At 40.6% G+C, this 20,035-nt stretch overlaps 2 protein-coding genes across 2 annotated transcripts; one reads left to right on the forward strand and one right to left on the reverse strand.

Annotated features, from left to right (window-relative positions):
• Positions 1-485: 485 nt before the first annotated feature.
• BAG5 (BAG cochaperone 5) lies at positions 486-2,990 on the reverse strand. The gene is made up of 2 exons (XM_069858875.1): positions 2,970-2,990; positions 486-1,939 (listed from the first exon to the last, which is right to left on the reverse strand). Exon 2 carries the CDS (start codon positions 1,909-1,911, stop codon positions 559-561), a length of 1,353 nt encoding a protein of 450 aa, XP_069714976.1. The 5' UTR covers positions 1,912-1,939; positions 2,970-2,990; the 3' UTR covers positions 486-558.
• Positions 2,991-3,103: 113 nt separating this feature from the next.
• Positions 3,104-11,052, forward strand: COA8 (cytochrome c oxidase assembly factor 8). Its single transcript, XM_069858876.1, has 5 exons — positions 3,104-3,244; positions 4,762-4,959; positions 6,061-6,124; positions 8,067-8,157; positions 10,792-11,052. The coding sequence occupies exons 1-5, from the start codon at positions 3,110-3,112 to the stop codon at positions 10,895-10,897; spliced, it is 594 nt and encodes a 197-aa protein (XP_069714977.1). The 5' UTR covers positions 3,104-3,109; the 3' UTR covers positions 10,898-11,052.
• Positions 11,053-20,035: the final 8,983 nt, after the last annotated feature.

Here is a 20,035-nt window from a genome sequence, read left to right on the forward strand (position 1 = left end):
AACACCCAGAAAGGTGTGATGGGTGGAATAAATCAAGTACAACCCAAAACCCAGCAGGTTTTTTGCACTTAATACTTTCTGGCAAAACAGCACATTAAGCATATACCCAGACTGCTATGAAGTTGCTGGATGGAGCCTCATACTTGAATAGTAATTTTCACGTCCAGTCTTTTTTAGACAGTTTTTCCAGTACTGTGCCATAAGGAAGTTTCAGCATCTTTGAAAAGTCTGCATTCACTGAACATTGCACAAGGTTATTAAAACAAAAAAACAGGAAAAAAAAAAAGAAAGAAGCTGTTTGATCAAGTATTAAGCTATTCCTTCAGAGAAGCACATTTCTTTGCTTACAGCAATGACCAGAATTGCTGATGGTGTACTGACAGTTGCCATGGCAAGTGGATGACTGCGTGGGATAGCAGACACATAGCCAAGTCAACTGCTTATGCAATCCCTGTGATTTAAGCAAGCACAGAACACACTACATCTATTATGTGCTGCCAACGATCTGCATAAAGTGCCAAAGGTAAAAGTATCCTTCTACGTCAGGCCATGGCTGTTTCAGTACTCCCATTCATCTGTTTTCATGTCCAGATAGTAGAGAATATTCTGTGCGAGCTTTACTGCTTGCTTTCTGGCAGCCTTACACCGCTCGTCACCTTGTGGATCAACAGCATCAAGTGCTAGAAGTTGTTTCGTGAGAAGTTCTTCCAATCTCATGTAATTTTTATCCGTTCTGTTTCCAGCAAATGAAAGCACCTCCTGCTGAATTTGAGACAGGTTTCCAAGAACAGTCCAAACTGCTTTATGAGACTGATGTTCGGCAGCAGTTTGCTCAGGATACATCTGCCTTTTTTCAAGTGCTTCCTTCAAATCAATATAGGTTATAAGAGCTTGAACTTCTACAACTGCTCTTCTCCGGGCTTCTCTAATACAGGGATTTTTTCCTGGACTTACCTCATCTAAGTGGGCAATTAATCCCTGCAGTTCTGCTTTGGATCCCAAATATAAATCAGAAGCATTCTCTGTTTTTAAAAGTAAAGAATTAACTTCCTTCATTTTCTTGCGGATGTCTTCTATTTTTATAATGGACTGATTTTGTGCCAAATCATAAGCATGAGTAGAATCTGCTTCTTCTTCCAAGTCCAGGTATTTCTGCAATTTATTGATCTCTTCCACTACTTCCTTTCTGTAATTTCTTATTTCCGTGCGACCACAGACATCTAAAGCATCCAAATCAGCAATGAGGCCTGTGAGCACACACGACAGATGCCTGCAGGTATCATTACTATTCACTCCCATTAGAAGAGCAATCACAGTCCCTCTTGCTTTGTTCACATCACACATTACAGAGTTAATTTTGGAGACAGAAGGATGCGCATCATTAGAGAGTGGCAGGGACAGCTGTTGCTTTACGCAGCTTTCTATAATCTCCTGAACAGCACACACTTTTGTCAGAGTGTGGTATCTTGCTTTGCGTAAAGAAACTTTTCCTCCAGTTTTCACCTGGGTAAGCCTCAATATAATGTCCTGAATACCTTCTTCAAATTCGTCACTTATACAGTTACCTCCTTTGTAGAAAGGTGTAATCTCACGTTCCACAAGGGACTGTGCCTCCTTGAATATAGCCTCTATTTCCAGTCTGCGCGGATGGTTTGCATTTTGTTCCAGTTCCTTGAGCAGCCTCTCTGTTTCCTGAGCAGCTCGCTTCCTGGCTTGCTGAATATCTCCCTTTCCTTCGGCATCTACAGAATCTATTTCAAAAAGCTGTTTAGTAAGACTCCTTTCTAATTTCTTGTAATCCCGATCAGTAGACAGACCACTGAAGACAACCACTTGCTGTTCAATCTCCTTGACTTCTTTCTGTATTTCATGCAACCGTTTTATGGATGGGTGTTGGTTACCCATATCCATGCTCTGCTGTTGTCCAGTTTCAGATGAACTAAAAGGGAAGTAAGAATGAGACTCGTGATTAATAAAGTGCTACGCAAGTACTTCATTCTGCCACACATAACAACTTTTCACTGAATCACTTCAGCATAATGGCTAATTTAAATATTGCCAGCAGTAGGAACAAACCGCTTGGCTGGTGTTTCACTTTGGAATCACAGAATCGTTAAGGTTGGAAAAGACATTTAGGATCATGAGTCCAACCATCAGCAGAACACCAACACACCTACTAGACCACGTCACAAAGCACCACATCTATACTTTCCCTGAACACTTCTAGGGATGGTGACTCCACCACTTCCCTGGGCAGCCTGTTCCAATGCTTCACCACTCTTTTAGTAAGTCCTGAAGCACTTCAGCGTTTGCAGCTATTTTAAATGTCTCCAGCAGTAGGAACAAAATGTTTGGCTGATGTTTCACAGCCATTCCCTGGCCGTCACACATCTTTTTCCCACTTGGGCTGTGGGGGTGATGCTTTAGAATCATAGAATCGTTAAGATTGGAAAAGACCTCTAAGCTCAAGTGCAACCATCATCCCAACACCACCATGCCAATTAAACTGTGTCCTGAAGCATCACATCTTCATGTTTCCTGAACACCTCCAGGGATGGTGACTCCACCACTTCCCTGGGCAGCTTGTTCCAATGCTTCACCACTCTTTTTCAGTAAAGAAATTATTCCTACTTAGATTCTCCAGCTACTACAGCACTGGCTCTCAGCCAGTGTCACTCAAAGCAGTGTCACCCCCAGGGCCAGAGCCACCCACTCGAAACAGTGTGACCCCCAGTGGCACAACCACCCTTTCAAAGCAGTGCCACCCCCTCCAAGCAGTGTCACCCCCGCCAGGGGCAGAGCCACTCCTAATGGCAGCGTCCCCTCCCCCATGGGCACCGTCCCCCCCCGCCCCCCAGGGTCAGAGCCACCCCCGAAGCACCGTCCTCCCCCCCATCACGGGCAGTGTCGCCCCCCCAGGGCCAGAGCCCCCCCCCCCCCCAAGCACTGGGCCCCCATGTCCCGCTCACCCGCCGCGCTGCCGGCGCTGCGCGCGCCCCGGCCCGAGCGGCAGCGAAGCGCAGCGGCCCCGCCCCGCGCGGAGGGGGCGGAGGGTGGGGCCGGGGCGGGCGCGCTCGGCTTTTGCGACACCGCCGTAAAGCACCCGACGATGGCGGCGGCGGCGGCGGGGGGGTTGGGGGTGTTGCGGTCGGGCGACGGCTGCTGCTGCACCCACCGTGTCCTCCGCCTCGCGTCCTCTTCATCCTCGTCCTCCTCTGTTGGTGGGGAGCGGCAGGAGAGCGCGGTAACTGCGGGCGGGAGCCCCGAGCCGGGTGATCGCACCTCTGTTATGCGGACAGGCTGAGAGCTGGGGTTGTTAGGCCTGAGGAAGAGAAGGCTCTGGGGACACCTGAGAGCAGCTTCCAGTGCTGAAAAGGGACACGGGAAAGCTGGGGAGGGGCTGTTTATAAGGACACGTAGCACCCATACGAGGAGAGGCTGAGAGAGCTGGACTGCTTCAGCCTGCAGAAGAAAAGGTTCCGAGGAGACCTTATAGCAACCAATAGCTGAAAGGGGCTGCAAGGTAGCTGGGGAGGGGCTGTTCCCAAGGGCTTGTAGTGATAGGATGAGGGGCAATGGATATCAACTGGAGAGGAGCAGATTTAGACTAGGTGTTATGAAGAATTTGTTCACCATGAGGGTGGTGAGGCACTTGCACAGGTTGCCCAGGGAAGTTGTGGTTGCCCCATCCCTGGAGGTGCTCAAGGCCAGGTTGGATGGGCCTTGATCTGTTGGGAGGCCTCCTTGCCTGTGGCCGAGGATTTGGAACTGGATGTTAAGGTCCCTTTCAACCCAAACCATTCTACGATTTCCCACAGCCCCTGTGGGGTGTCTGCCCATTCCCCGTTTGGAAAGGAGAGGTGAAAGCTGTCTGTCAAGAGGATAGGAGACTCCTTTTTTTGTTTTTTTAACCAGGGGTTATGTAGAAAAGGCAAGCGGTAGTGGTTATAAGTTGCTCTTGGGAAGATTCTGTCTGGATTCCGTAAGGATATTTTTCACCATGAGAACAGTTAAAACATTGGAATAATCTCCCCAGGGAAGTGGTATATTCCTCCACACTGGACACTTCTAAGGCTCAGCTTGACAGGTGCTGGGCCATGTCATTTAAACTATACATCACCTAAGAAGGTTGGACCAGATGATCCTTGAGGTCACTTCCAACCTGGCATTCTGTGACATGCCAGGTCAGCCTGCTGGGGTGGGGGAACATAGTTACAGGGAGCAGTAGGACACGGCTGTGGGAGCCAGCACTTGCTGACCCAGCCTGGAAGGACACATGGCTCTGCATGTCTGCAGGGATGCATGGAGAGCGCAGCGCTTGGGAAGACTTCCATACTGGATAGTTCCTGCCGTCAAATATTTTAATGAAATGGAGTATCAGTGATACAAAAAATCGTAGACTCATGGCATGGTTTGGGTTAGAAGGAGCCTTAAAGATCATCCAGTTCCAACCCTGCTTCTGTGGGCAGGGACGCCTCCCACCATATCAGTTGTTAAATGAAAAAAGAGAAGTTGCTTTTAAAAGCAAAATAATCATGATTTCTGCCTGTTGGGAAAGAGTCCAAGCAAATTCCCCTGTACTGCATTTCTAAATAAAAGTACGTTTTAATGTATCACCATTTTCGGTCAAGGTAAATGAATGTCCGTAATTATGGTTTCATGTTTTAAGGGTGTGTGGAGTTTTGGAATTTATTTCAAATCAGGATGTTCTTCACCACTTTAGCATCAGTTTTGGTAATGAGTTCTGCCTGTATTTTCAAGGGTCTGGGTTTCCGCCCCCCTGCACACTCCTGTAATGACTGGATCGGCCCTCCGGACAAGCACTCTAACCTGCGTCCAGTCATCTTCTACGTGCCCCCTGAGGAGTCACCCCTGGAGCGGCGGCTGCGAGAAGCACGGCAGGAGGCCCAGGAATGCAACCAGCACTTCTGGGCACGGCAGAACCGTGCCTTCCGCCAGGTGAGCCCACCACAACGCCTGGGGCTGCTTGGTGCCTGCCTGCCCGCCCAACTGAAATCAGGGCATTTGCTCCCTGTGCGGTAGGGTTCAGTTCTGCCAGCTGTTACTGGCTGGTAATTGATACCGTTTCTTTTTGTATGCACAGTTTCTTTGTGGGAATTACTTTTTTGTCATTCGTGTCTTTAAAATGACGTACAAAACTGAAGAGCTTGTATATTTTATTGCTAGTTTGTGGCATATGATTTGCCCTTTTCCTCCCTCGCGCTGGAAATATAAGGTTGTAGTTGCTCTACATACGATATCTGTTTGTGACAAGGGTGGAAGTTGAAAATGATTCTGCAGCTTTTCTTGTTTTGTCTTAAGTGAGAGAAACTATGTGTAATCACCAAGAGTAAGTGAGGAACATGCCCATTGCACTGGCACTGTACCCCAACAAGGCTAACAGCAGGAGCTTCTTAGTCATGGTCTGCCTTCTTTCTGGATTGCAGCATTCATTTTGAGACACTGACTATTCTTGGAAGAATAATAACAGTTCAGTAATTCACCATCATTTGTGATGATCTTTGGTCATCATATCCTCCCAAAACTTGCAAAGATCTCGTAGAAAAAAAAAAAAGTTGTTTTTGAATTCCATAGGATGGCTTTTTAAAGTTTGTACTTATGTACAAATACTTATTCTGTTTCCATCTAAGTAATTTCAGTTTTTTTAAGGCTTCATTTTTTTTTATGCTCAGATTCTCAGTTATGCAGTACAGCAAATCTTCATAGCTTGTCTTACAAACTTCAGGCTTGGATCCTGCCAAACAACTGTACAAACTGAAACTCACCTGTAGCTTTACTCCATAAATAAGTTGCACATGTTTCAGTAGAACACTTGCATGAATTACTTGATGCATGCAGGTAACAGGATCCAAATGACAAAGTTACCAGTTTAACTAATTCACTGGATTCAGGAAAACGTTTTGTTGGCATTTCCAGATAGTATGAGTATTGCTTATTATTTCAGAGGGTATTAAGCACTATGCTGCTGTGTGACTGAACACAATAGTTAACTTCAAGGGCTGAGTACATCAGATTCTAATATGGAAAAACGTGTTTTAGGAAAAAGAAGAATTTATTTATTCAAGACTGAAAGCCAAGGGTCTGGAAATGAGAGACAAAACAGGTTAGTGAGATCTTTTTTTATAGTTTAGGATGCATTCTGAATTCTGTTCAGCTTTGAATTTTGTTAAGGTTTTGTGCTCCATCACACATAAATCTTGAGGGTAGGATTTTGAAGTGTTTTCAGGAGAAAGATAAAAGAGGGGAGGAGCTCTTCAGAGAGATTGCATGTGGGGCTCAGATCATCTGTTGCACTGTTCTCCCTCTAATTCCTTCCCTCCAGCTGGATGGAATGCACTGAGTTCCTAGCCAAGCAATACAATCGTTCTGTAGTCTTAAGGAGGGAGGGGCTTTTTCTTTTCACACCTCTAACCCAGCAAGCTAGCTGACCTAAACACACAGAGCATTTGCCTCAAGTGCATGTTGCGGTTGGGTGGATAAATTCACACTGTTTGCTTCGGGTCCCTAGTGTGTGCAATGAATATGATATTTTTCCTTGAGGGAGAAGGAGGCAGTTTCTGAGGAGACAGCAGCTGCTATCTGCCTGTCTTTGCCTGAGCACAGTTGCTGTAAAATAGTTGCTTCTCTAAGTCATTATGTGAAACTGAAAACAAGATGCCTTTGAAACAAAAGTGAATTGGCCATTGTAGTATGGAGTTGAACATTTTATTCGTAGGATAATCTGTTTGAGTTTAGTAAAGCATCTGCTCTGATGTTTTGCTATTATTTTTCTCTTCTATTTCTATCCTGGTGATCAGTGTCTGGTTGAAAGATAATTAAGTCCTGTACTGTTTAAAAAACCACTTCTTATATGTTGCCATTTTAGTTTTGGCTTGTGGGTTTTCTTGTTTTGTTTTTTGTTGTTGTTGCTCTAATAGTGAGCATGTGCATGTCTTGGATATAGAACTATATTGGCTGCATGTGTGGATTAACTCTGTTCTGCGATACAGCTGTTTGTGTATGTATGAATATGTATGTTTGTGTATGTACTAGCAACAAACATGAACAGTTGGAACAAAACATTTTTATGTAAGCAAATCTACAATCAGTTCTGCTGATACCGGTGTGAAAAAACACATTAACTACAGGTGCTATGTAGGCAGCCTTCAAATAGTCCTAGAGTGAATTTGTCCCGTGGTATCTTTATCGATGACAAATAGAACTGATAGATTATATTTCCGTGATAAGTCTCAGGAGCTTAAAAACACATTTTGGAATAGTAACAAGTTGAACATTTGCCATTCCAGCTCCCTGTTCATCAAATTTGAATTCTCATTTTGGAAACACTGGAAGTGCCAGAAAGTTTGTATGGGAATTATCTGGTAGAGTTGAGGATATCTGCTGGTTCTCACCTGTGCTGTAGCCAGAGGTTTTAATCTTCTTTGGGAATAATCCATCTCCTCTTATATTCTACTTATGAGAGTGGCTTGTTCAAAGTCATCTCTTGTACTGCATTCTTCACAAAGTAATTGTCTACTACATTGTTAATACATCTGGTAGAACAGACACTTTATACTCTTTGCTATAAGTTACCTGAAATTTATCAACAGCAACAGGAAAAACAAGTGTGTCTGAAAACATCATGGCAGTCATGGGTAGTGTTCCTTCTGTGTTTATTGACTTGCTTTAGGGACAAATTTAAGTTGCTAATTGTTATTACTGGTGCAGTTTAGACCTCAGCCCCCATGAAAGTTTTATTTTACTCAAAGGATAGGTATTTCTCAATCTACAGACTTTTTCTCTAACTAATCTTAGACCTCATAAACATCATCACTTTCAGAAATAATAAGGGCCTAAGACTTACGTCAGCTTGAAGATGATCAGTGTTTTTAATCTGCTCCCTTGGTATATGTTAAAAAGTTGGAAGATAAAAGCATATTATCTTGTTTAAGGTTACACAGGAGGCTTGTAGGAGCAAGAAGTCAGACCTAGCTCTCCTGCATCTCAACCCAATGTTTTAATCTAAAGAATTATCTTGACATTGTTATGCCAAAACTTATTTTCAGGTCAAAAAGCAACACTGAATGCAGAAGAAATGGCTGACTTTTACAAGGACTTTCTAAGTAAAAATTTTAGAAAGCATATGCAGTATAACAGGTATGTAGAAGGTATTTATGTTGACTGTTAAACATTATATTCTAAGTGAAAGGTATAAGATCAAATTTAAAATTAGAAGTTCCCCCCCCAATTGGTAAAAGAGACCCTAAAACTATCCCTTTAGAAAAGGGTTTTTTTCAAGTGCTATTACTAGTATTTGACAGAAATTTGCATTACCGTTTCAGTCCTGCTGCTGTTTCTTGATTTAGGGGAGAGATGAATCTTATGCCTGAGATTCAGGGAGAGAAGCTCAGGCACTCAGTATTTTCTCTTGTGACATGGGTCTTTTCATGCTGCTAATTTAAACTGATAAATATGCTAATAAAACAGTTGAAATTTCTATGTAAGATTTAGTTGAATGTTAAATAAGGACTAGTAAACGTGGTTCATCTCGAAGGAAAACTCTTTATTAAGAGTAATAGTTAGTACTCTTGGGTTTTTGATTTTGCAAGCATATAGTGAAAGTGAAAGCAATTAGCCTTGAATTTGAGGGGGTTTGTGTGGTGAAGCATTATCCTGTGTAGAACATCTGCTACAGATGGGCAAGCCCACATCCACCCTGCCTCTTCCTGGCATCTGTGACATTGTTTCAGTGTAACTGTTTGCAAAACAGCTTGATGAACTGGATTTGGGATCTGAAACAACTGGAAAAGGACTTGCAAACACACATTACCCTGGCAAACAGTTGTGCACATGTGGTAGTGGGTTAGAAAGGAGAAAGGAATGAGGAGCTGGAGGAGGATAGTACTTAATCCAGCCATAGCAGTACTGCTGACTGAACATGAAACCACAGCTTCAGTTTCTTCTTTGTATTGGTTTGAAAGGTTATTTGGCTCAAAGGTGTCAGGTGCTACTGGGCTCCTAATGGTATAATGCTAGTGAGAATTCTGCTATCTCTACAACTGATCTATAACACATTGTGGTTTAGGGTTCTTTGTACATATGGTGCATATACTGTAAGATGCTACACTAAGAACAATTTTACTCTTACAAATATTTAAAATAAATGTGCACGTCTTGTCTTGCCCAGGAGTGGGGTAGTGGGTGCGACCGTAAAGCTAACAAACAGTATGAAAAGATGGAAAGTAAATAATCCTTTTCAATATGATGATTGTTGTTGAAATTGCGTATAACTGATGAGTGAGAAAGTGCATAGTTTATTTTAGAACTAGTCATCAGATGCCATTGTTGTAGTGACCTCAGGATACTATCCGGTCTTTAAGAGTTCAGGCTTTGTGCCTAAATGTGACCTTCCTTGTTGCTTCCTTCTAAAATCAGGTAGTGTCAGCTGCATCACTTCCTTCAAAGTGGACCCACACCACCCTGAAAGCAGTAGACCTTTTCACAGGCATTTGGGTTTTGAGGGGTCATATTTAAAAAAATTCTGTTTATGCATTCAGCTGTAGGTTCTTCTGCAGTGTTGCCAGGTGGTCTGGCAACTGTGGCCATTGAAGTGTTAAAACTTCCAAAATGTAGTTAAAATTTAATCAATGACTATGAATAGACACCATGAAGATTTAGTTCAGAGTACTTAGATGGGGAAATACAGTTTAGGAAATACAGTTTAGGGAAAAAAATCAAGGACATAGGAAAGACGATATGAAAGGGGAAAAGAAACAGTTGCAGTGTTAGCATGTTATTTTGATTTAACATGACATGTGAGGGGGTAGTTCAGCACTGCTTGTCAGCATGATTTTGGCTACTGTCCTTGCTGAGAGGTTAGTGTCTTGGGCTTATGTTAGCTGTGTACGTGCAAGGCTTCCCACAGAGATCTTGAGAGAAGACCAAAACACCCTGTTTAACATTCATTCCTAGTTCTACAGTAAGTGTATTTTGTTGCTTCTTGTGCAGCATTTTACAAAATGTGGGAGGGATCTTTGCTGGAAACTAGAAAGAAATTATATTGCTTTAGTTTAGTAACAGGCAAGAATTTCAAGCAACTTCTCAGAGGCTAAAAAGGGCTGATACAGTCAATCCTGTCTGTGTATTGAATTGGTTCCAGAAGTCATGCAGGCTTCTAAAAACTGTTTAAAGACATAAAGACTAATGGGCAATATTAAAGGCAACATCTTTAAAAGGTACTGCATTAGAAACATTGTTTCCTGTATTGGGTTATACAATTAGTCTTTGAAGTGTGATTTTTATTTTATTTTTTCCCACCCTTATAAGTGACCAACTGTGCCCTCTCCAACACACACATCTTCACACATGCACAAACAAATCTTACCCATAGCACAGCACTGGCAGAAAATTCTCCTAGGTAGCTTGATGATCAGCTTTACTTCTGAAACATTATTTATGTTTAGAATGATTCCATCTTTCCTGATTTCACATACAATTGGTCATAAAATGACACGTCCCTAAGCAGTACTTACAGTTAAGCTCCCAGTGGTTGTAGCCCTGTAGTCCTGAGTAATTTGTTTGTGGATGTGGATATTCACGTAGAGCTTTTCATAGGTTATTTAACTCTAATTTAGCTAATTGGGCAGGAAAATTTTTGCCACAAAGAATGGAAAATGCAGGTCATCACTGAATTGTCATCTGTGAATGCCAAAGTATATTTTAATGTAATTCTGTATATTTCTCCTGTTCTTGTTGTGTGTGCTGATGATTTTCCTGGTGTTGAAATCCTAGAGATTGGTATAAACGTAACTTTGCTATCACATTCCTCATGGGACAAGTAGCACTGGTGAGAGCTCTGAGGTGGCTTCGTTGGAAAAAGAAAAATATTGGAAATTAGTGATCACATCTCCATGAAGAATGCAACACTGGATAGGCTTGCTATAAGCAATCTGTTTATAGTGATGTTCAGAATGTGAATGACTAATGTAATCATTGCTTGAATTTGTTTGTTAAACTATGTAAATAAAAGTTGCCATTGGTCTTAATTTAAAACACTGCGTAGATTTCTTTTATCTTTTACTCCAAGAATATCTAAAATATTTCCCAACCAGAACACTACTGAGAACTATCAAAAGCTGTTCCTCATTTACATTAAATGGAATGGATCAGAGCTGTTGTGTTTTTACCACAGAGTTGTAACTCACAAAGAGCTTTGTACTGGTTTGTTTCTTTCAAAAAATGTGCTATTCTCGCCAGCTTCTCCAAGGCATTCAAACCAACTCACCTGAGGGGGATTTTTCTAGCTTCAAGGTATATAACATCAATTGGAATGAGGTTGGTTTAAGTGAATTCTTAAAATGTTAGGCCATGTATCTGTAATCTAAAACAAGTTCCATTTGTCAGAATGGTCTCCCTGTCCACATTTATACAGTTAAATATTTTGATACAGTACCTACCAAGAGGATTCTGTTAAAAACGCATGTTGTCAAATGAAGCGTGTTTTCCTTAAGCTATGCTGTAGGGGAAGTTCTGTTTGGAAATGTCAGCTCAGCGGCTGTTGACCTGTTTTTCATATCTTAAGTATGACATGATTTATTCACAGGCTTTTTCAGCTGGAGCAAAAAGAGGTTTGTCAGTATCAACTATGGTAATTCCATTGCAAGATTAAATAAATATTAATGCTATGGTAGTGGATCACGCTGTTCTATACAATGATGATATCATTGGGACTAAAACGGCCACTGAATTTTAACTGTTGTCTTATTAATATATGAAAATGGCAATTATTAGCATTTGCTGAGATGATAACCAATACTTCTAGAAAAAAATATTTGTAAATGTTATTTACTTCATCAGCAATGTAAAAGGTATGTATTTGTTAAAAAGTTACCAAATACCATGTTTCTTTAGGAAAACAAAATTTTTAAGTAGACTACTATGGATATGTACTGTAATTCTTCAGGGTTTTACAGTAAGTTATATTTTACAGTATACAACCTTTGACCAGAATGCAAATGCATGCTTAAATAAATAGTTCCAGTGTGAAAGAATGATTGGATAACATAAGAAAATATCCCTGAAAGGCAGAGAGCAGGACCCCAATGGACTGGTGGTTGATAGCCATTCATTCTGACAGCCTGCACATACGGTCCCTAAGGTAGTTTTGCATATGCGTGAAGTGGGTAAAGGTCAATCAAAGGAAGCATTTTCATCTTCTGAGCTGCTCACTTCTATTAACACAGACGTTTTTGTGTCTGCCTGCTGAACCAGGTCAGGAAATTGATTTGTGGCTAGAATTAATCCAAAGAAATGTGTGTCATGCATCAGTTGAATTAGAAAGTCTCATCATGCAGATATAAGTGGTCTGCTGTTGGCATTGGGGAGATGTGAGAATTCAGATGGAAGGTTGGATTGCACATCAGCTAATTCACAGTTAAAGCTGTTTTCTGAACATGTAATTTGAGTGTTGGTCACCCCAAATAATATAATCTGCATACAGTGGATCATACTAGGGTTCTGCTCTGAACTGCTTGTGTGTAAAGCTCATGCCTGTATGGCACTGCCTTTGTTAAGATTCTGTGGGGGGTGCTGGGTCCCTTCCTCTTAAAGTCTGTTGAAGGAGTGAGGTATTTATCTATTAGCCAAGTACTGAGCTGTGATTTAAAATATCTAATAAAGCTCTGTGTTATTAAAAATAAGCCATCTGAAATTTTGAGTCTCGTTACCAAAGTCACATACATTACTGAGGTAATTACTTTTCTGAAGCAGCCAAAAGCCCTATCATTTTTGCCAGTGTTGCATTACTTCTTTTATTTTTCTTGGAGCAGCTGTGATAATGCCAGCTGCTTTCAGATATTATTGATCATAAATCCTTTATACATCAAAGGAAGAAGAAGGAGCTGCCACAGACCACTAAAAATAAATTTTTAATGTATAAAAAGGCCTGCTACAGGAATTGAAACTAGTGAAATAGATCAAAGAGGGACTTTTCTGAGCACAGGAATAATATAGGGGGGTGTTCTTACCATTTAGGTATTTAACTCATCCTGTCAGAAGGAACAGCAGTATTTCATATCTGGTAGCGTCAGCCTGTGCCTTTTTAATCTGTCGCATGCACTCAGTAAGTGCCTAATAAAGCAACAGTATTTTGGTAGTATTAAGATAATTTTAGATAGTTTGCATTGCCTTGGGCTGGTTATGTTCTGATAGTCTGTGTAGGATTTTGCTATTCATGAAATTTCTCTACTGGAGCATTGATTTCAATAGGATACGAAAGGAGTAAGAGGAAGTGCCAAATGGGCGTTGAGAGGCAACCAACTAATGGCTGAGTTGAAGTGATCATAGCACCTTTATGTATGATTAATATCAAACTGTACATATTAAAGAAAAATGCATTTCTCGATTTCTTTGGGAGCTTTAGAAGTAATGGTAGCAGCTAGTGAGAAGATACTTTGTGTTAACTGAACATTCTTAGGGATAAAATTTAAATCAGTTCGAAAGTGGGATTTGTTATTTAGAAGCTGACCATTCCTGGCCCTGTTTTAAGGAGACTGTACTGCTTATAATTTTTAGCTTCCACTATCACTAAGCAAGATTGGTATCCTACAACATAATCGGATTTAGGCAAATAAGAACTTAATTTACATCCTGCACAGAGCCCACGGGCCAGTCCTTTGCATAAAGACTGAGAGACTGAAGTGTTTTCAGGAAAAGATAATATATACCTAAAACTGAATATGCATGAATAATATTTTCATATTAAAAATTGTATCCATTGATTGCTGTAAAGTAATTCACAGAATAATAACCTTATAACTGAGTATTCAGGTTCATTTATCAAAAAAAACAACAATAAGGGAAACACAAGTTGCTTTATTTGTTATGAGTTTATCTCTTAAAGAAGAGTTTATAAGTACATGGAATGTAATAATCCTGAAATGTTATTAATATTCACTATTATATGAACCACTTCTTTGTGCCTCGACTTTCCATTCATTAATGGATTAAGATTTACCTAATTATTGTGAGATTTAGTTGACTGATAACATTCAGATAGCAGATGCTGTGGAATCACAAAAGCAACACTTCTGGCTAGAAATACTAAAGGCAAAAAAATGCATTATTGCTTTTGAAGTGTGATCTTGCTCAAAAGAAATACTATTTTATAGTACTACCGACAGTCAAAGTGCATTTTAGAAGCCATATAGATGCTCTGAAGACACGGTTCCTGTTTCATACAGATCCTTGTGTTTTACTAGTTCATGCCAGATACCCATTTAATCCCGTTCCTTGCATTTTGCAGGCAGTCACAGTGGTTTAGCGATCTGGTGCATGCAGGTTCTCATCCTTAGGGGTGGCCCCAGGTGCTTTGTGAGCAGTGCCCGAGAGGGCAGGAGGCAGCAGGAATGACTTTGCATCTCCTGAGACTGCCAGGAGGCAGCTGGCACTCAGCCTGTGCTTAAGTAGCCCTGAAGCCGCTTTGACGAACCACAAGTTTCCAGCAGTTTCATGCCAGTTAAGAAATGGTGGCAGCCAGCAGTGCTCTGTTCACACCACTGCCTCCAAAGAACCCACTGATATGATTCAGCTGCAGAACTGGCAGTGATAACCAAAACCTATCAAGAAGCAGAAGGGAAGTTTCAGAATCATAAGAAATTCAGGTCACTATTTGTATCTCATGATTAAAAAACTTCCTGTTGACGAATGTTAGCTCTGTCTTTGTAATAAATCTCTGCTGTGGGATTTTTTTTCATATGATGATCAGTGGGTAGCACACATTGGCTGCTTTTAAAGCAAAAGTTGCATATCTTCATTTCTAGAATGATTTGAATAATTAGAAATCTAGATTGTTTGTAGGTATGTGGAGTAAGTTTTGTAAAACACATTTTGTGGACAAAGGTACATTAGAAGGCAAAATCCATGAACTGCAGATTTCAAGAGAGATCAATTACCTGTCTTGATTGCTTTTCAAGTGAATTTATTATTCTGGGGTGTCATACAGAAAATAGATTATATGAAACAGCATGCATATTCTGTAATAAACCAAGTCGAGGCTGTTCTGACTTTAGTAGCTGTAGAAGCTAAATGCTTAGGTAGAAAACTATTTATTTGTCCAAAACTGTAAGAGAATGAAAGACAAAATGGGAACTAAATTCCAATGAAGATGTAAGAAAGTATCTTCTGGATTTACCAATGTTTTCACACTTACCAAAATAATATTTCACATTTAATGTCATATCTGAAAAATCTCCAGTTTCCTCAGTCCTAAGGTAATATTCCACCACAAAAAAACAAAAAAAAAAACAAAAAAAAACCCAGAACAAAATACTAAGCTGACACATGAGTAAACAGCCACAGGTACTCGCTTGTGACAAAGGAGATTTCAAGCTCACTTCAAAGAAAAAATGAGCTCTGCCGTAGGATATTATGGAGGAATTCTAATCGACGAGATGCACAGAATTAATTCATTTGCCATGCTCCTCTGCTGGCGCTGCTTTTGTGGTGAAAAGAGGGGTCTGTTCAGTGTGACACCTAGAGATGTGCTGGGCTTGCCTAACAGTAACCACCGTATCGCAGCTGTAAATCCGATTACAGTAGGACTGAGTAAAACAGGCTGATGCTGGAAGAACGTGGCTGAGGAGCTGCCACTGGACAGGGCCTGTTTCCATCTTAGGGAGATTTTTCTCAGATTTTTGAATCATGGGGTTCACACTTTTTCTAAAAGCAGCAAAGCAGCTTATTGCTTACTGTCTTGAGTCTAGATTCAAGACAGTATAGGACTTTATAGGTATTATCTAAAAGCCACATAGCGTTGAGTGTTCAATTCTGATGTAATTAACAATGTAATCTCAACTTTTATTTCTATTATACCTTTACACATCAATGAGAAAAGCAGTCTCACTTATTTACAGTATGAATTTTGGTTTGGGGCACCACCCAACAGAGTCCACAACCAAAAATTCAAAGAAAAAGTAGGTAAGTGAAATTAATGACAGTGGTGGTAGCACAGCATTCCAGCCTCCTTTGGCTGCAAAATGGGTGGGGTAAGAACCCTCCTTTAAAGATATTTAGAGTGCTTTCTGCATTGGTGCATGATAAACCTGGCAGTATCATTTTTACGGTTATGTAGTTAATTATAAGGATGTGGGACATGTTAATTTGCTGCCCACATCAGAACCATTTACTGGGGAGACTTCTGGTCAGTGTTATCCACTGATCAAGGAAAGCCCTATTATTCCTCAGCCCGTTCCCTGTGACTCATGGCAGTTTTCAAACATATGGTGATGGTGCACTTTGTGGCCCTTCAGCATGTAATAACAAGTGTAACGGTGTGTAGGCAGAACATTTCACTTTCATGGCTAATTTATGCATATCAGTTCCCAGCTTTCTCCTAATGTTTATTGAGGCATGTTTCAGTTCCCGTTTACCGTTACATTATTTTAAATACATAGGGTTTGATAAACAGTGTAAAACTGCACTATATATCTCTTAGAAACAATTTCAATGCTTTCAGCTTTCATTAAAACCTTATTTTAAATATTAAGGAATAATTTTATCTTAGAATACTCATGTTCTAAATCTAAAGTACTGCATATGGCATGTTCCCCAGAACTTCCCCAGGAGGCTGTTGTTAACTGATGTGAGAGAGTGAAATCTTCCATGCACTAAAACACCTCCAAGAGTCCAGGTGGTTTTGGTGACATTGGTGTTTTAGAGAACTGCGGTGGCACAGATTTTTTTTCCTTGATAGAAATTACTGCAAGTTTTACTTTCTGTGAATTGTTCTATGTCCACCAAAGTCAAAGGTTAAGAAGTCTTGCTTTAAATCCCTATCTTTAATTATTTGTCCTCATAAGCACAATTGTAGCTTCTGAGTATCTGTAATGATATATGTACTGATGAGGTAACTGCCTTCTTAGCCAGTTTCTATATAAATTACAACTCACCTAAATTGAGTCTAGCCTTTTGGTGCAAGAAAAACCTTCAGAACAAGATGTGATGCAGCAGTATCTGCCAAACTTGACAAATCAATAGCATCCACTGTTTGGTTTTTTTATATACTGTTTTCTAAAATGCCAGATGTATGAGTGATTCCTTTCTTCAGAAACTGATGCTTACAGGGCTAGTTTCTAAGGCCTCCTTCCACTTGCCCTACTAATAGGCTAGGTTACAGATGGATGCCCTGGAGGGCAAAACTATCATATGGAAGCCAAGTCCTTGTGGTTGTCTAACACAGGGAGACACAGGGAGAAGGGAGTAATATAGGATTGGAACGGCACAAAGATGATTTAAAACCGTTCTCTCAACCCATTCTCACCTGGGGTATCAGACTCTGTTTGAGAGATTTTGGAGGCTGTTCACAGATTAAGTTCTTCAAGAGTATTTGCTCCTGGGCAACTGCCAGACAAGCCTGTAGAGATAAACCTTGCCACCCATCCCGTAGGAGTGAATTATGCAATCCTCTCACTAGTGGTTTAAGTCTTAAGACTTGCTAGCAGCGATATATGTATCTTGTTTTCTTTCTCATTGTGAAGACCCAGAAGAAGTGAAGAGTGTTTCCAATGCTTGGCTTTGAATTTAACACCTTTCAATGGATTTCTCTGTGAACTGGTAAGGAAATGTTTCATTAAAGCATGTAAAAAATGTAGAATTACAACAGAACTGATAGGAATTACAACACCTGAAGCAAAAGCCACAGTATATACATGCCGTGGGGAGAGGGAGGCAGCAAGGACAGATATTCATATCCAAACCCCTGGGAATGAGATCATCTCTCCTTATCCTGCATCTGCTCTATTTCCCAGAAGACAGGATGAGGCACAAAATATCTAGCACAGGCAGTTCTGTTTTCCTATTGATTTCTAGAGTGACTCTGCCCTTCTCAGCCCTGTGTGCTGTATGCCATCCATCTAGCCACAGGCGTATTCACAGAAGCCATTTTCTGTGGAGACATAATTGGTCATTGGCACAGAAACTACAGAAACATTTGTCACACTGCAGAAACATTTCCATTCCCCTTTCCCCTGGGGCAAACTATTACTATGAATTCCCCAGTCCAGTGCAGCTGAGTACTGTGTTGATCTGAATATCCTCTTAACCAAGGCAAACTCCAGCAATGAAAAGTGGATGTGAAATGGCCTCACATGAAAAAAAAAAACAAAAAAGACATTCCAATCAACCTTGGATGCCAAGTGAATTTAGTATTATTTCACATAGACTGTTAGTTGAGGAGGGTAGAAGAGCATTTAACAGAACTTAAAGGGGGATGAGGGTTTGGAAATTACTGTAGCATGTGTGGAAGAGGAAAGGGAGGTTACTGATAAATCAAACTTGGGAACAATCGTTTTCAGGAGTGACCACAGCACAAACAATTGCAGCATATTAGGCTCAAGAAAGATGAAGCAAATGGGAGCAGCGAAGGACAAACTGAATAATCAGGGAGATGTAGAATCTCTCTTAAAGAGATTAAGAGTTCTGTTTGTTTAGCCAAACAAAGTGATGGTCAGGAGGGAAGAAGGGAGTGCAGAATCTCTTAGGCAGGTGAACAGGGGAAGGACAAGCTAAGAGGGCTACCCAGGGAAGAAGCCTCTTTCTGTACAATAATTTAATCAAACACAGAAAAGAGAAGTGTTACATTAGAGAACCTACTTAGAAATGCAAACACGTGAAGAAATGGGGCTAATCACTAGCAAGGGAGAAGAGCTGGGAAGAAATGACATGATTTGGCAGAATATCTATATACATATATTACCCTTGAGACTTGAACACTGGAGGAGTGACGTTCTTGGGCAGGAAGGGCAAGACGCCTGCTTGGTTTTCAATAGAGTTTGATAATTACATTTAGAAAAAGACCAGATGAGGTGGCTATCTGTAATGCCTTTTAGACTTCCGAGACTTATTTCTCTTTCATCAGTAGGTGCAAATTTCTCTTTGGGAAAGGTCACGTACAAGCATACACTGGCATTAGCATTTCTTGTGATTAGCATACACATGAGCTTTCATAAAAGGCGGCATCTGAAAAATCACAACTTCCTTCTTCATAAATGTATCTTGGTGAGAATGAAGAGAATACATCTTCCATATCTCCATATTTCCCTGGTGCCAAGACAAGTTTATGTCTCGGTCTGTGCCTTTGCCTAACGTTGGTTGGAAAAATGAATGCCTTTCTTACACTTCCAAAAATTCACTTCTCCAAAAAAGAAAAATATCATACTGGTTAATGAAATTATCTGAGATTTACACTGGTGTGTGACTGAAATTAAAATCACAGCACTCACAGGGTTTTATTGCGGGGAAAATGCACTTCTCAAAATGAAACTCCGGATAATTTAATAAGAAAAAGGCAACTAAAAGTCTCCTTCACCATGGAAAAAACCCTACAGTGACTACCAAGATTATCAAAGCGGGAGTGTCACCTAATCTCATTGTAAGTAATCTGGCAGCAAAGCCTGATGAGTTAGCAAATCACCACAAAGGAATGCTGACAAACCCTATGGGTAGCAAACAGCGGGTGTTCAAAAAAAGAGAAGGGATAATGTAAGTAGTAATAAAGCAGGCAAATTAGGAGTGGTGATTGTTTTGGTTTTGTCTTTTAGCAAAGTGTTCCTGGGTTTGAACAGAAGTTTATGTGCTTGTAAGAGTCTGTTGGTTTTGTTTGTGGGATGAACTTTTTTGGTCAATACTAGGCTTTGTCTAAATAGAAATGTAAAGAAAGGGAGCACAGTCATAGTTGGGAAGTAAAGATAGGAGAGGATGCAGAGAAGTAATGTAACACATGCTGAATGTTCTTACTCTCCTAGTGGCCAAGATTGTGATATTCTTCCAAATAAGCAGCTTTTATTTTCTCTGAGAGATTTAATACACTTCTGCAACGGTTCAGTGACTGAGGTAGGTGAATACAGAAATAAACATAACTTCCTGTGACTCATATGCAGTGATTAATAATTCTCATAACCTTCAATGAGCAGCTGTAACCCCAAAAGAGAATAAACTCCCTGAAAAGTGAGAGTATAGAGGAAGGAATGGAGGAGCATAA

The sequence above is a fragment of the Phaenicophaeus curvirostris genome, chromosome 5 (genome assembly GCF_032191515.1).
Source record: "Phaenicophaeus curvirostris isolate KB17595 chromosome 5, BPBGC_Pcur_1.0, whole genome shotgun sequence".
Lineage (NCBI taxonomy): Eukaryota > Metazoa > Chordata > Aves > Cuculiformes > Cuculidae > Phaenicophaeus > Phaenicophaeus curvirostris.

Excerpts from the sequence above, each read along its gene's own strand:
- BAG5 (XM_069858875.1), bottom strand. The coding sequence starts at position 1,911 with ATGGATATGGGTAACCAACACCCATCCATAAAACGGTTGCATGAAATA.
- COA8 (XM_069858876.1), top strand. The coding sequence starts at position 3,110 with ATGGCGGCGGCGGCGGCGGGGGGGTTGGGGGTGTTGCGGTCGGGCGAC. Across the intron at positions 6,125-8,066 it reads GGAAATGAGAGACAAAACAG|GTCAAAAAGCAACACTGAAT; the intron begins GTTAGTGAGATC and ends ACTTATTTTCAG. Across the intron at positions 8,158-10,791 it reads AAGCATATGCAGTATAACAG|AGATTGGTATAAACGTAACT; the intron begins GTATGTAGAAGG and ends TTGAAATCCTAG.